Raw genomic sequence first — 13,127 nt, forward strand, 5'->3', positions numbered from 1 at the left:
CAAATGAGAATACTGTTCATTTGCGGGTTAAACGGACTACCAGTTAATCTCCAAAATTTTTTGACAATAATTGTGTTTAAAATAAATAAATTCTCGAACTAAGAGGCAAGCCTCTCTCTCTTTCTCTCTGGTTTCACCACAGTACACAGGCTGATTACAAAAAATATATTTAAATGAGTTTATCTGCATATATGTGTTTTGTGCCTTGTATCATTGGACACACGAAACAAAAACGTAAAAACAGTACATTAAAACAACCTTGCAAGCAATGAAAGAAAGAAATAACTTACTCATATAATAACGAACATAAACACAGCTTCAAATTTCCATCATCAGGACTAAAAGCTCTGTCTCTGCAGGGTTAGATATCTAACTGCAACACCGATTAGTTAAATTTCCCAACTCTTTACACTTGGTAGTTTTGTTCACCTGTCAAATCACAGCGTTTTCTCCAAACAATTTCAGACACAATTCGACATTTGGCATGAAACCACCCAATCTGGCAACAGTGCGAGCCGGTGTACGCTGCTATTTTTAAGGTTTTCTTCATGTAGTTCAGTAATGTGAGGATCATCTTCTAAACAGCGTAAAAATAACAAGCAGATAAATAACTTAATGATCAGCTCAGAGCTTCACTATCTTTAATTCAGAGCTCAGCTCGTGTGTTTATGGAGTTTTAAACACGGTTCAGCCCCTCTCTCACCTGTGTGTGTTTATGCGACCGGTGCTGGCGCATGATAATGATGAGTTAGTGTCCGAATTCACTCCCGTTTTACCACTAATTAGTGAACTTATTAGTATCTCCCTACATAGCGCAACACTAATGAGGGAATAGGGAGCCATTTCGGTCACAGCCACAGTGTTATCTCTGCACTCTGCTCCACACGGATTCAGACAGGCACCCGCTCCTGAGACTATGATTGGCGGGCCGTTGTAACTGTGACCAACGAGCCAATCCGAATTAGAAGACATGGGTGATAGTAGCCAATCATAGGGCGAGAGGGGCGGGCCCAGTAGTAATATTGGTTGGGGGGGAGAAAGGCACGCGTTGAGCGCGCGGCGGTGAAGGGGTTGCCATGGCAACGTGGAGCAGGTAGCAGCAGCAGCTTGTAAAGGTGTCGATTCATCTCTGCTGCTCCTCAGATCAGATCAGATGTTGGAGAGAGAGAGCCGGGGCTGATCAGATACTGAGAGAGAGAGAGGAGTGAGAAGTGCTGTCGACATTTAGTCGATTAGATATTTGAGTATTGAGGGAGAAGGAGATGTCTGAGAGAATCGCGTCCTGTGGGAACCTGTGTGACTCCAGCTCTCTGCTGCTCCGGTACTACAACAACGGTGAGTCTCAGACCGGAGTGACTGTCTGAACCGGGGAAACCGTCCGGGTTCTGGCTTTGTTATGAATAAATTTAGGGCTGGAGTTTTTCTTCTGTAAATATGGACCTGCTTCAAAATCGATAATGGTATTTATTTACCATAAAACACGCAGAAGATACATGTAAATATGGTCAACATTAAATATACAGCCAGCCAGCTAAAAGTGAGAAAATACTAATTCTACAGAAACCTCCATTTATTTATTTATTTATTTATTTATTTATTTATTTATTTATTTATCTATCTATTTATCTTTTCTTTTACTAACATTTAAACTTGGACGATGTTATTTTAAACCTAGTATCTGTATTCATACGTATAAATGGCAACTTGATTTTTTTCTTTTCTTTTTTTAAAATTTTTTTCTTTTCTTTTTTTAATTTTTTTTTCTTTTATTTTAGTTTAATTACACACCAGCAACAGTTACACCACCAGTAGCTAACTAACGCTTGAATCATTAAAAATTTATTTTACAAGATGACTGCAACTGACCATCAAACCACATGTTGTCAGTCGTGATGTCTCTGCTAAAGTATGTTATTTAATTTACTTAAAATTCTATTTTTTTTCACAGCTCCCTAAGAATAAACTAGGTCACACCGGTGACCTTACTTAAAAAACTTTATAATAAATCAAGAGGTAAATAAAAAAAAATCTGAAAACTCAGAAGAGAACTAAGAAGACACATAAACTTACAATGTGCTTTAATATATAAACCTTTAGAAAATCAATACATTTTCTAAAGGTTTGCAAACACCAGTGACACAATACAACACCAGGGCCACAACTTTCCATATATATATTTTTAATGTCATACAAATCATATATTTCTTAGTCTATATATATTTGTATTGCAGTTTATAATATATATATATATATATATATATATATATATATATATATATATATATATATATATATATATTATTTTTTTTTTTTTTTTTTTTTTTTATCATTTATTTCAAATATAGCAATCACTTTTACACACCACTGTGGGGACAATCACTTCTCTGGTGCTTGAAATACTTAATAATTTAAAACAAATATTTGCCTAATTGACTGCTCTGGTAACATATTTTACACTCTCAAAATGTACATTTACAGTCTTTTACAGTCAACTAAAATTTGAGTAAAAGTTTCTAGAGTAAATGGTTCACAGTTGTCACAGTTTTTCCTGTACCCAAAACATATGGCCCAGATAGGGCATGTGTGTTGTCTAAAGTTTACTTGTTTGAATAGGGACCTACTTTAAAATTGATTATGGTATTTATTCACCATAAAACAAGCCAAATCTACATTCATTAATATAGTCAGTACTGAATATACATTCAGCTAGAGTGAGACAGTTTCAGAAACACAGGTATCCTAACATTAGCTACCTAAGGTTGTTTATATGACGACTATTTTTGCATAGACTGAATATAAATGGAAACATATTTTCATACGTATTACTGAGATCCTGTGTGCGGATGGGTTGCTGACCTAACCAAACCTGATACAAAGTCTTATTACTGTTCTAGACTAAGTGGGGTGATTGCTGAAGGTCAGGTTTAGTCTATATAGGTCTGGTTAAACAACCAGAGGTATGTATTATAGACATGGTATAGGCCTGGGAGTTGTGATTGGTATTGTATGGAATAATGCCTGCATGCAATTAGTAAAGAATGTGCTGTAATTTTTACCGTAAATAGTTACAATAACATCCTGTATTCAGAAATGATTGCATTTTACTGTATTTTACAGTAGCATACCCTCCTAACCATTTACCTTTCATTAGCTTAGCATAAACTAATCAGACTTTACTTAAAGTTGTGTAACCATGTGCACTGTATTTATTTGCAGTTACTGTAAATTGTGTATATCGTTGCTGTCCAATGAAAAACAAGTATCTTCAAAAGAGCCACTTTACAAGTGAGAGAAAAAAACCTTCCAAACCTTTAATGGAGGTCAATGTAAAAAGATTTTTATTTCAGGTCATTTTTAAGTATTTTCTTTGGTCCGTTTATCAAGAAATTTTGGCACAGTGTAAGGGAGAGTTTGTCTGTTCACATTATGTATTGAACTAAAAATCGACAAAAATGGAGATACTTGTTTTTCATTGGACAGCGACGATATGTAGTTATACGCCTTCACTATAGACAGTTTTTGTCCTGTTTAAGGAAGGTCTAAATGTAACAAAACATTTTTAGTAATATTTAGCCATAAGCACATTGGTTTATTGTAGATATACAAGATTGTATTGTTTTTCTTTAGCTATTACTGGGGGTTCTAGTTCTGTTAAATCAGTGTATGATGCCATAGTGTGAATTTACATTAAACCTAAACATTTAATGTATTTAAAGATTTAAAAAATTAAATGAATAAAACATTTAAATTAATTGGTTTAATGAAAAATTAAGTTAACACAGTTTTCCTTGTACCCTAAACACAGTCGTCATGTATCCACATAATGTGTATTGTCTGAAGCTTGCTTCTTTGAATATGGGCCTGCTTTAAAATGTATTATAGTATACAAACACCATATAAGAAGCTGAAGCCATTGCATTTTAATATAGTCAATGCATAGCTAGCTAGCTAGCTAATATTGACAAAGCCGGCTGTAACATTAGACTTTGTTCAGAAACACAGGTAAACTAACATTAGCTACCATTATTTGTTTATATGATGATGACTGTTTTTGCATAGACTAAATAAAGGGCTTCATTCCAAGAAATATATTTCCATAATATTAAGATACTGTGTGTAGTTAGCTAGTCTGTCACAAAATAAAAAAAAATGTTTAGCTAATGTTATTGTTCTATAGTAAGTGAGGTAATTAGCTAGATACTGGACTTGGCCTGTAGTATGGATATATAGTATGGTGTGGGCCTGAGAGCTGTACTTTTTCCCCAGTGTGGTCAGTATAATATTGGAATGGTGCCTGCATGTAGTAAAGGATTAATTTACTGAGAAATCAAGGTGACACAGTACCCCAAACATGGTCCTGTTGCCCAGATGAGACATGCCTGGTGTCTGATGTTTTGATTTTTTTAAGTTTTCTGTGGAACTACAATAGTAATACAGCTCAGGAGTGATTTAAAATATGTTAGACTTGTGGCTAAACTTTAGATCCCTCTGTGCCAGATGACCACAGGTGATATGGCATAAATATAAGACATGAAGTGTTCATCATATAAAATGGGCCACAATATTTAAAATGTTCTGACATATATAATATGTTGTAATGGAAAATCAGATGTGGCACATTTAAAAACTATGAGAGCATTTCACACACTGCTAACTAATTATATAATTGTCTGTGTAGTAAAACGTGTAGTTTTTTAGTGTTTAAATGTATTTATTTGGTAACATACATGGTACTGTAAGTTTAGAAAAGCACATGTAAATCAGAGGCAGCTGATAAAGTAAAATAAATATTGCCATATTTTCCAGCCCTGCTTTAGTCTATTTTATAGTCTATATTCTATAGTCTTTCAATAGTAGCCACTAGTAATATCTTATGATTCTAAAGATTGTATATATGGATTATTGTTGTGTTGCTATATAATAAAATTATATACATTTGTTGGATCATGTAAACACTATTATTGCTCAAACATTCATATGGAATATATTCATATTCCTTTTACAACATTACAGTAAAATTAGTATAATAACTACTGTAAGTAATCATATGTGACAGCCCTAGTATAGATTAGTTATTGCTAGATCTTGCTGTCTGAGAGAGATAGAGAGTTATGAAGTCAGACAGAGAATGTAGCCCTGAAATATTTGAACAGATATTGCTGTCTCATAACCTTCACAAAATCAAAATGACCTTTTTAAAGTATGAATTGTTTTAATTATTCGGATAGCATTTTACATGGAATTCCACAGATTATTCTACATGTCTGAAGGATTAAATTGTTAAAAAATAATAAACATAGTCATTGAGAGTTGTTTGTTGTGAAATGGAAGAGAAGTCATTAGAAGAGTAGAAGACTCAGATTTCTTTACAGTGGTTGTGATAGAAACCGGAGGAGGAGGGGGTGGGTAACAATGTCTCAGGTAACTAACAAACAAGCCACGGATCTGTAATCATTTTATGTAGTAACTTTGTAAGGTAGCTGTAAGAAACATTAAATTCTACATTATTAAATTTGTACGGTTATGCAAATATTTTGATAATTTATCAGAATTCATATTATATCTAAGTACTAATATTAAATTCAAATCTCAAAACCTCAAAATGTAATGCATTTCCTGAATCTTTACTGAACTGAATCAAAACAGCAGATATGATAAGGACTGACTGACTTTGTATACAAATCTCTTGACTGAGCTGTAACAGAGCAGGACTTCATTACAGAGTGAGGCTTAATTTTCTTGCCAAGTGAATGCACCACATGTCTGGGCAGCAGTCTGTCCAAAAAATAGTCCAGTACCCACAGTAATTGTTACACATTTAATTTTATTCCCACACTTAAAAAAAGTGCAAAATGAAGCAGTTATGAAAATCCTGCAAGAGTGGATTCACTTGTAGCCCATCTCTGTTAAACTGTTTGCTGATTTTGAACAGTGTTTGAGTACTGGGTCACTGTGACAGATGGTTTGGTTGAATGACAGATGGATGGTCGGATTTAACAGTATAAAATGAAACTAATGTGTAGCAAGCATGAAAGTGGGGCTTTCAGATCTGGCAGCTATATGCATACTGTATTGATCATGAGAAAATTCCAAAGTACTTACTATTTGTGATCATTTACAGTATGGATTTAAAACAGGCAGCAGCAAATTATACAATTAATCCACTGTATGAAGATTGAGAGCAAGTAATTTAACTAATGGAATCAAGGCTGCTTTAGATTGATTGCAACAAAGCCTGCAGTCACACCAGACTTATATATATAAAAAATATATAAAGGCTTGTGTCCACAGATTTACAGTATGTACTGTTTATTAGTAATTATATTTACAGTTTTTTCATAGGATTTTAATAACGTGTCCTGACCTATTATACCCTGATATGCCAAAAGTCATGGGATAGCAGTATGTCAATTGATTATATAAACTGTTGCCTCAAGAAACAGCTTGGGAACACTCACACCTGTATACGTTGTATGGTGTTGTCTTGTTAGTGAAGTTGATCACAGACCACAGTGCTCATGGCAAGGCAAAATAAATTATTAATGTGACCTCCATCAAAGCATAAACAAGCGGATGCCAAATCGATGGGACATTCCATGTCTGATTTTGTTCAGACATTCCTAATCCACAGTTTCGTGTGTGTATTGGGAATACACCATAGAAGGCATTACTACCCACAGTGGACAGCATAGTGAGTGGTATTGATCGTGATCAGTGATATCTGGCTGGAATTGTCTGTATGAATAGACAAGCAACTGTGGTGGAAATCTTGTCCTACAGGTCAGAGCAGTGTTTGTTAGTTACAATGGGCCATGACAAAAGTACTATTTCCTAATATTTCCCATGATTTCTGACATAAGAGTGCATATTGGTAGGGCTGACATTATTTTACTGCTTTTTACTACAGTATAATACAGTACCATAGTAACAAAGTGATCACACTTTGTGTAGTACACAACATGCTTTTCAGTATCTTATGAGTATTTTAATATTTCAATTACAACAATAACTTTGTGTTAAAAGTAAAATCATAAATTGAGTCAGAAAAATTCACATTTAGTTTCAGTATGATGCACTGGTGTCAAATGCTCTTAATTTTTAATGGAAGTCAACATAAGGAGTTTATTTCAGGTCATGTCAGAGAATTCCTATTGGTCCATTCATCAATAAATTTTAACACAGTGTAATGGACAGTTTGTCTGTTCAAATTTTGTATAAACTAATAATCAACAAAAACAGAAAAGCTTGTTTTTCATTGGACAGTGACGATATGCAAATATGCATTTATCAATTCAGCCATTTCAACCAATAACCATATATTGACATTTCTTCTTTTTGGGTGCAATCAGTTATTCTTTATTTTTTTGTTTTAAATGTTTTACATTATAAAAATAAATGTGCTTTATGCACACATATGTACACTTTATGTACATATATACACCTCCTCATATATTGCACTCCTTTTTGGGTGCAGTCAGTTATTCTTTCCTTTTTTTATTGTTTTAAATGTTTTACATTATAAAAATAAACATGCTTTATGTACACATATATTTCCTCCTCATCCTTTAAGGCCCTTAAAATGAAATAACAGTACAAAAAAACTGATTAAAATGTTCAAATGTCTTGATTTTTTATCAATAAACAACACTACAAAGTATATTTATCAATAAACAAGCGGCAAACTAGCCATCAACAAACAAACCAGCCACAATATATAAATTTACAAATTTTATAATTTTTCATTAAGCAGATGTTTCATATATTTCGTTAAGTAATAATTTCGTACCTTTTCACAATGTTTTAAGTACATTACTCTGCAGTTGTACACTACTGTTTCATCTTCTCTGTTCCATCTCGTTCACAAACCTCATAAAAACCAACAAATTTCACGCTTTTTATGTTCTGCATCACATCATGAAGAGAACTAAAGGCCCTTCCTCCAGCATCAATAAACGTGCAGGATTTACGTCAGGATGCTGTATAGATGCGGACTGCTGATCACTGCACTTCCTGGTAGTGCCTGGCCACTGTATCTGGACTCGTGCCAAGCCTCTCAGCCAGCCCTGGCCAGCAGCAGCAGCAGTCATATAACCCTGCTGCAGAGCAGACGACTGCGAAGAGCAGCGTCCTGTTACACACAGCACTCCCCTTTGCGGACGGCACGGACTGGCTTGGAGGGGGGGAGGGAGGTTGGTGGCAGGAGTGAAAGAAGAGGAGGGAGGTTCAGGCAGAGAATCAAGAATCAACCAGGCAGAAAGAGAAAGGAGAGAGACAGAGGGAGAGAGAGAGGGGAGCTGCTGCTAAGCACCCCCCACGGAGCCCCTAGGGAGAAAGCTGGAGCGGAGTAGAGCCCACCGGCTGTCCCACTGACTGACTGTCTGACTGGCAGACTGGAATGGCAGGTAGGAGGAGAGAAAGCCAAGCGGAATAGAGCCGCTTCTCAATAAATATTTCAGCAAGCTCAACTCACTGCTAGCCTCCGGTTTCCTCTTAACCTCTTTCGTCCTCCCGCATCACTGTTTCCTCCTCATTGACCCAGCCCTACCCTACCCCACCCCTCCTCTTCTGTCCCATCCTCTTCTTCCATCCCATCCCTACCCATCCCCTCCTGTCTTCTCACCTTGTGCGTACTCCTCCTTTCTTTTCTTTTCCTTCACTTTTTTGTATTCTTATTCTTCTTTGTATCTCTTGCCATGCTTGCCACCTGCTGAAGCTGTTTGGCAGCTGTGATCCTCATGTGTTAGCAGGTGCAGACTCTAAAGAGAGGTCTATTAGATATGCACACACATCCATAGCCTGCAGCTCAGTGCTCCGTGCCCTTGGGTGTGAATCACAAACGAGCTTGATCTCTGCTCTCTTACAAATGGAAGGTGCCTGCTGTTTAGCCTTCAGAGTACAGAATGCTATTTGTTTTTTTGGAGATTTTTTTTTCAGTTGGTGTTATCATTGTGGATGGAATTAAATGCACGGCTAAATAGGAATTGTGGGAGCTTTTCATGTTTTTTCTTTTTTATAATCCAGCCTCTTGTTTCATCTGTGGGTTGGATGAATCAGCATTGCTGTTGCTTCTGACTCACTAATGTTGTAAACAAGTAGGCCTTTTTCAAAAGGCCTCCGCTAAAGTACATGAGTATTGGCTTTAGACTAGAATAGATAACAGTGAAAATCTGTAGGTAATAATATTCACATAATGTGTTGCAGTATTTTTGAAATATGCTTATGGACTTAAAAAATAGCACACTCAAGTTTGCTGCAAAACTCAGCATGCAGTTCTGCCTCTATGATATGTGCTGATATGTAAATGACTGCAGGTGTGGCCTGATTAGACAATGGGTCTTTCTACAAAAGGCCATAAAAGTGATTTCTTACTTTCCTCTAAAAAAAGGCTCTCAGATAGTGCTGGGCAATTTTCACAATTAGTACGGTTAATTTGAATTACAGCTTTTATGCGATTTTCAAAATGGGGTAATCTCGATTTTACATACAGACATTTTATTTTTTTAATCTAAAATATCCAAAAACACCACTCATTTCTGAAGTGTTTATCTGTCTTCCCACAGACTCCCACAGACTAACACACGCATATTTTCACACCAAAAAAGTTCCAGCACTTTCGACACAAACACCCAGTGGGATAAAGCATATATTTAGCTAGAAATAAATCCTACCGTTTCTAAAAACTACAGCGTCATCGCTCTCCAGTAAGGATTCGTGATTAATTGTTGAAAACAATAACAATATTTTCTTTAAAGTTTCTTCTGTGACTCGTTTAGTGTATGATTTCTCAATTTTCAGTCACAGACCCACGTTCTGAAGTATAATCCAGTGTCCATCATCTTTTTTTGTTGATAAACCTAGTTTTAAACCATTTTTTTGTCATCTGTAGTTTGATTTTTAGTAAGGGGGAAATGGAAAATGATTTAGGGCATTTTTTAGCAAGCCACTGTTGCTTTTGTTTGCAGTGATGTTATGAATGAGAAATCTGGACTGCTATGTTTCACCTTTCTTGAACAATGATTGGGTTTGAGTATGGAGGCATTGTGGTGAGTGCTACAGTGCTGCTTTTGCTGTGGATCATCATACTGCCCCAACTGCTGGTGTGATGATCTGGGGAGCCATTGCTTACGACGGTCAAGTAGGACCCCTAGTAGTGATATGAGGGACACTAACAGCTCAGCGATATGCACAGGACATCTTGTGGCCACATGTGTTTTGTATCATGGTGGGGCTTCCAACTGACAATGATAATGCTCATCCACACACAGCAATGTTTTTTAAATGAATATCTTCACCAGATTGCCATGCCTAACCATGTTGTATCTTTTTTCCATACATTCCACTCTAAAGTGTAATGACGTATTATGGCTCATTATTACATTCACATATATAAAGGTTCATTTGATCCCAGTAACTTAGTACATTATTTTTGTTAGTGTTTTTCCAGGGCATACAAAACATTGCCAGCTGCTTTCTGTTTAATATATGTAAGCATGTAATCTCCAAGTAATCTCCACAGATTTGCAGTTTACGTTTGCCCATATTCTGACCTAGATTGCCAATGCATATACACTCTCATGCTGTGTAAGTAGTGCCCAGACTCAGAATCTCTTTCTCTCTCTCTTTCTCTCTTAATCTCTCTCTCTCTCTGTTTAACAGATGATAACCTGTCTGCAGGCAGTGGGATGGAGACGGATGACCGCCTGTCTCACCTGGAGCAGAGGGTTCAGCTGCAGGAGGATGAGATCCAGCTGTTAAAAGCTGCTCTAGCAGATGCGCTGCGTAGACTAGGCTGTTGTGAGGAGCTCACACAGGCCAGCAGCAAGAAGAGCGCCCCCACCAAAGGTTAGAGCCTCATCATGACAGCTTCATTTGTTGTCTCAACTAACTGAGGCACAGTCTGCCACAGACTGACACTGCCGCACACTTTCACAGCAGTAATCATGTATCTTACAGCAGAAAGGATATTGTTTTTTTACTGGTGTGTAAAGGAGTTGTCTGCATTTTTCTTCCTGCCTTTCATAAGTGAGGGCGTATATATTTTCATGCTGCAGTTATCTAGCTATCTCAAACTGTTTTATGCAAAACAGAAAAAGCTGAATGGCCAGACTGACTCATTTGCTTATCTCACCTGATTTCCCCTGTTCCGCTTTCAGTTCGTCAGATTCTGCAGGTTCTTCCTTCCAAGCCTTTGACCAATGGCTATGTTCAGCAGAAAAGGTTGGGGGGCTACCCATCATCACCCTCCTCTCCGAAAAAGGAGGTGATAATGTCCATTAAGAGGTAAGAGGGATTTTCCTGTGATTGTGGTCTCAACCTGGGGGCCACGGACCACCAGGGGGCCGCTAAGCACCCTCTAGGGGTCCGCAGGCTCATCCTCAGAGGGAGACAGTTGTCTGTAGTGAGCACTTTAAATCAGGGATCTCAAACTCGCGGCCCGCGAACGATATTTTGTGGCCCCCGACTTGAAATCAAATTTTAGTGTTAGTGCGGCGCGCACGCAAGAAAGCCACCAGCACAGCGCATCCTATTCATTTATATAGAGAGAGCCACAGGAGTTCTGTCGAGTTGTGCTACTCTGTCAAACCGTGCTACTCTTGTGTGTGTATTTAAAGGTAACAAATACAACAGAAGCACAATATTAGAACATGTTTCCAGAAAGAAGTTCATGTACTATATTTGGAAAGCCAAATATAAATCATTGTTTCAGAGTACAGTTATGGTAGCAACAGTTTATTATACTCTGTTTTTTTTTTAGATATTTTATTATTGTTATATATATATATATATATATATATATATATATATATATATATATATATATATATATATATATATTATTTTTTTTTTTTTCATCACTATTAGGGGGCCTTGACGCTTTCAAGTTGTAAACAGGTGGGCCGTAATGTAGAAAAGGTTGAGAACCCCTGGTCTACTGCGCTCTAATTTTAAACTTTATTATGAGTAAACTGGCTGTTTTTAATCAGCTAAATCACATAATCTAAGAGGCAGTTAATTTTTCAAGGTATCTGTCTTCTTTTAAAATCTAATAGAATTTACCAATACACAAGAACAGGTACTAACTAGTGTGTGTGTGGCATCTCCTGCATTGAATGTGGATTTGAGTCACTTGTCTGTTTGAACTGACACTTCTAGTCAGGTGCCAAAGGTCACAATCACCACCACCCACTGTACACAACTTACCCCCACCATCAGCCCATGCTTGAACTCACAATAATTCACAATACCCTGTCATGAGCAAGCAGGTGTTCAGCCTCACTCATAAAATAACCTATGCAGCTGTGGGTGTTCCAAAGCATCCCCTGAGGTAGCATTTCATGCTCAATTCACACACACATCTGTTCCATGACTTTTGACTGTCAGTGTACTTTTAATAATTTTACATTTCTGACACTAAATGTCTGGCATTGATGTGTACAGCGTGTCACAATTTCATTACGAATGGACAAATAGAAATGGTTCAAAATGACTTGGAAAGAAATCTTTTGACCTTTTGTTGGAGGTAAAGATTAATTTCCTTCTATTGAAGAAAAACAAGGTTTTTGATATAAAAACATAAATAGTTTACTTTACTTTACATTTATTTTACTTATTTATTTTTTTGACATATGTTTTCTTAATTTTGAAAGTTTTGTGGTGTTTATTTGTATCCTTGTCACATAAAGTAATATAAATAATTAATATCATATTTTTTTATTATTATTCCTATTAATAAAAGTAGGAGTAGAATCAGTAGTATACTTTTAATAATTCTAATGGTGGTGTTTGTGGTGCTGTTTCACTGCTGTATTTTTTACATATTGCCATAAGGTGGCAGTACTGTATAATGAAAAATTTAAATTCACCGGCCTGAAGGCCTACTGAAAGCTGTTGTGCCTGCTGGATCTGTGGTTTTCTAATGTAATTAAAAGCAAGCACCTGCACCTTTCAGTCAACTGTGGGAAAATATATATTCATACTGTATTTTTGGTGTTTTTTGAAATGTTTTTGAATGCAAAAAATCTGAAGGAATATTAACATTAGACAATATCTTAAAAAATTATATTGTAATATTGTAGCCTGGGTAACCCCTATTTCCCTGTCTAATTCTTAGAGCTTTGTTAGTTCAT

General features: G+C 36.4%; 1 protein-coding gene across 4 annotated transcripts in view; it reads left to right on the plus strand.

Annotated features, from left to right (window-relative positions):
- The first annotated feature begins 1,084 nt into the window (after nucleotides 1-1,084).
- The window catches only part of eml2 (EMAP like 2), a 38,363-nt gene continuing 26,320 nt past the window's right edge, over nucleotides 1,085-13,127 (plus strand). The window contains exons 1-3 of one of the 4 annotated variants that reach the window (XM_007236828.3): nucleotides 1,085-1,335; nucleotides 10,657-10,842; nucleotides 11,154-11,280. In XM_007236828.3, coding sequence (XP_007236890.2) covers nucleotides 1,263-1,335; nucleotides 10,657-10,842; nucleotides 11,154-11,280 — 386 coding nt within the window. In that variant the 5' untranslated portion in view covers nucleotides 1,085-1,262. Of the gene's footprint in view, nucleotides 1,336-8,255; nucleotides 8,403-10,656; nucleotides 10,843-11,153; nucleotides 11,281-13,127 lie in introns of those variants that run through there. The other 3 variants (XM_022664818.2, XM_007236827.3, XM_007236829.4) reach the window with 3 other exon arrangements.

Source organism: Astyanax mexicanus, chromosome 18 (genome assembly GCF_023375975.1).
Source record: "Astyanax mexicanus isolate ESR-SI-001 chromosome 18, AstMex3_surface, whole genome shotgun sequence".
In the NCBI taxonomy this organism is placed as follows: Eukaryota; Metazoa; Chordata; class Actinopteri; order Characiformes; family Acestrorhamphidae; genus Astyanax; species Astyanax mexicanus.